The 2,583-nt window shown below is 41.4% G+C and overlaps 1 protein-coding gene across 1 annotated transcript; it reads right to left on the bottom strand.

Moving 5' to 3' along the window:
• Positions 1-34: 34 nt before the first annotated feature.
• SARC_14197 (hypothetical protein) lies at positions 35-386 on the bottom strand (the record flags this gene model as incomplete). The annotated part of the gene is made up of 2 exons (XM_014291670.1): positions 298-386; positions 35-150 (listed from the first exon to the last, which is right to left on the bottom strand). Coding segments are annotated over exons 1-2 (150 nt in total), but the record flags the coding sequence as incomplete, so codon positions are not given.
• Positions 387-2,583: the final 2,197 nt, after the last annotated feature.

Genomic DNA, 2,583 nt, shown 5'->3' on the forward strand with positions numbered 1-2,583 from the left:
GGGTTCATGTACTCAGGCACAAGTGTGAACTTACAATGTTATCAGCCCTCCATAGCATATTGGACGTGGTTAGGTCCCCATGAACAATGTCTGCGGAATGCAAGCGTCCGATGGCGGCCCCTATATGTTGTGCAACGGGTATACGTGGATCTGAAACCCAAGAAAGATAAAGATGACTCTAAATTAGTCATGATTGACCATATGAGAATCTTTACATTTAAATAAATAAGTAGGAAACGAACGTAGATTGACATTGATGCGTGTCGATAAGTCCATGTCAGATCATGTCTATATTACTTGGAAAATGTGGATTGTCCAGGTATAGGCGCATCTAGATAGTGACGAACCCCCCCTGTAGGCTGTCCGCAGCTGGATATATATATGGCTTTGATTACACCGAACGGACAGATACTATCCGAACCATTCCCCAAATACCATGTGTTGGGTCGGCGCTCTTGTCCATAGTGGCCTCCAGGTCATTAAGGTGAATTCTCGTGGCGGGTGCGTCTATGTACTCCATGTATATTCTGTATCGTAACACAGAATGATAATGGTTTGTGATCTATGATAATTCACAATATATGAAGGTTGTAGCATGTATATCACACCACAAAGTGAAGGGATAATAATCTATGCCGATTCAGGACATACGCAGAGAAAGTGTCGGAACTATGAGGCGACAATAGTGTTCGATATAGAATCACACTTTGATGTACGGGTGTCAGAGCTCGAGCTATGCACATAAACTCTGGCAAACTCTGATATGGAACTAGTATGACAAGCAGCTGGGCTGAAGCGCATATGACGATGATGGAATAAAGCCATGCGTAAGCTATGGCTTTTGACACAGTAGAGGGCCATGCCCAAACCAAATGGCAATGAAGTCAACACACTTGATATCACACACAAAAGTGATCTCACTTTACTGTATCCAGATTAGAACGCGACAAAGTGAAGCCAAAGCTGTAGCCAAAGGAGGCAAACAGATCCATTCAATCAATCATGCCGAGACTTACTTGAAATTCTGCTTATCGACGTGATACACAATCGGGCACACCACGCCTTTGCCATAGCACTTTACCAGCGCACGGACTTCCTGTAACGAATAGGGTGTTGGGTTTTCGTAAGTCTGTCATAAAGTATAATTCAAGGTTTAACTTCCCTATTTTTTTTAGGCGTAAGCCGCAAAGATCCACAGCACGACGGTACTCAGCTTCTTGCAGACACCAGAGTAATAGTTTTCGGTATATTGAACTCTAAAACTTTATAGGCTACGATTATGCACATGACTGTATGGTAGCTACAACCATAGATCTGGAGCTCATTGCCCATTACTGCACTCACTAGACATATCATTTATGAGATTGTATTTAGTCGCTAGACATATCATTCATGAGATTGTATTTAGTCGCTAGACATATCATTCATTAGATTGTGTTTAGTCGCTAGACAAATCATTCATGAGATTGTATTTACACACCTATCTGTAGAATGTGGAAGATAGAGTGACAATCTGTGGCACTCGAGGCATATGAAGTGGCAAACATTCGACATATCGTCAGAAGGGCCCCCGAAACTGCACACAACCAAAATGAAACACACGCACCCTCGGGGACGCTACCAAAGGACGTCATGAATGAAACACAAGCACCCTCGGAGACGCTACAAAAGGACGTCATGAATGGAACACAAGCACCCTCGGAGACACTACCAAAGGACGTCATGAATGAACACAAGCACCCTCGGGGACGCTACCAAAGGACGTCATGAATGAAACACAAGCACCCTCGGAGACGCTACCAAAGGACGTCATGAATTGAACACAAGCACCCTCGGAGACGCTACCAAAGGACGTCATGAATGAAACACAAGCACCCTCGGAGACGCTACCAAAGGACGACATAGAAAGATCACAAACAGCTCCTGCACCAGAATGATGAGTCTAACCTAGTTAATTATATACCCACCACCAGGCCTATCCAAATCAACCAATAGCAAGCCAGCCAGCCAGCTCTGTCGCTCTATTGTACGCAAATCTCCTGAAAGTACACATCATGATTCATCTGATTACACTCACATAACACACAACAGAATGCCCGCGATTGTGTGCGCGCAGGCAAGCTTACGACACCTACCTGTTTTAATCGTTTCTCAGTGAGCTTAGCATCAAGCTCGGGATGCCTATACTTCTTTGTAAACCTCTCCTTCAGCACGCATGGATATCCCACATATGATGTCTTGTATACGCGCTGGAAAAATATCAACGAAAACGGTTCCTGAATCTATCTGAAAGTATATATATATATATATATATATATGTTTATACGTTTATTTGTATACATATATATATATGTGCGTGTGAATGTATATATATATGTATGTATGTATGTCTGTATGTCTGTATATATATGTTAATCCATATATATATACAAATATATATGTGTGTGTGTATGCATGTGTGTCGGTCTGCGTGTGTGCGTGTTTGTGTGTGTGTTTATATGGCTATATATTATATATATATATATATTTATATATATGGTATATATATATATGTATATAATATAATATATATATATATATATA

Source organism: Sphaeroforma arctica, assembly GCF_001186125.1.
Source record: "Sphaeroforma arctica JP610 unplaced genomic scaffold supercont1.4281, whole genome shotgun sequence".
In the NCBI taxonomy this organism is placed as follows: domain Eukaryota; class Ichthyosporea; order Ichthyophonida; genus Sphaeroforma; species Sphaeroforma arctica.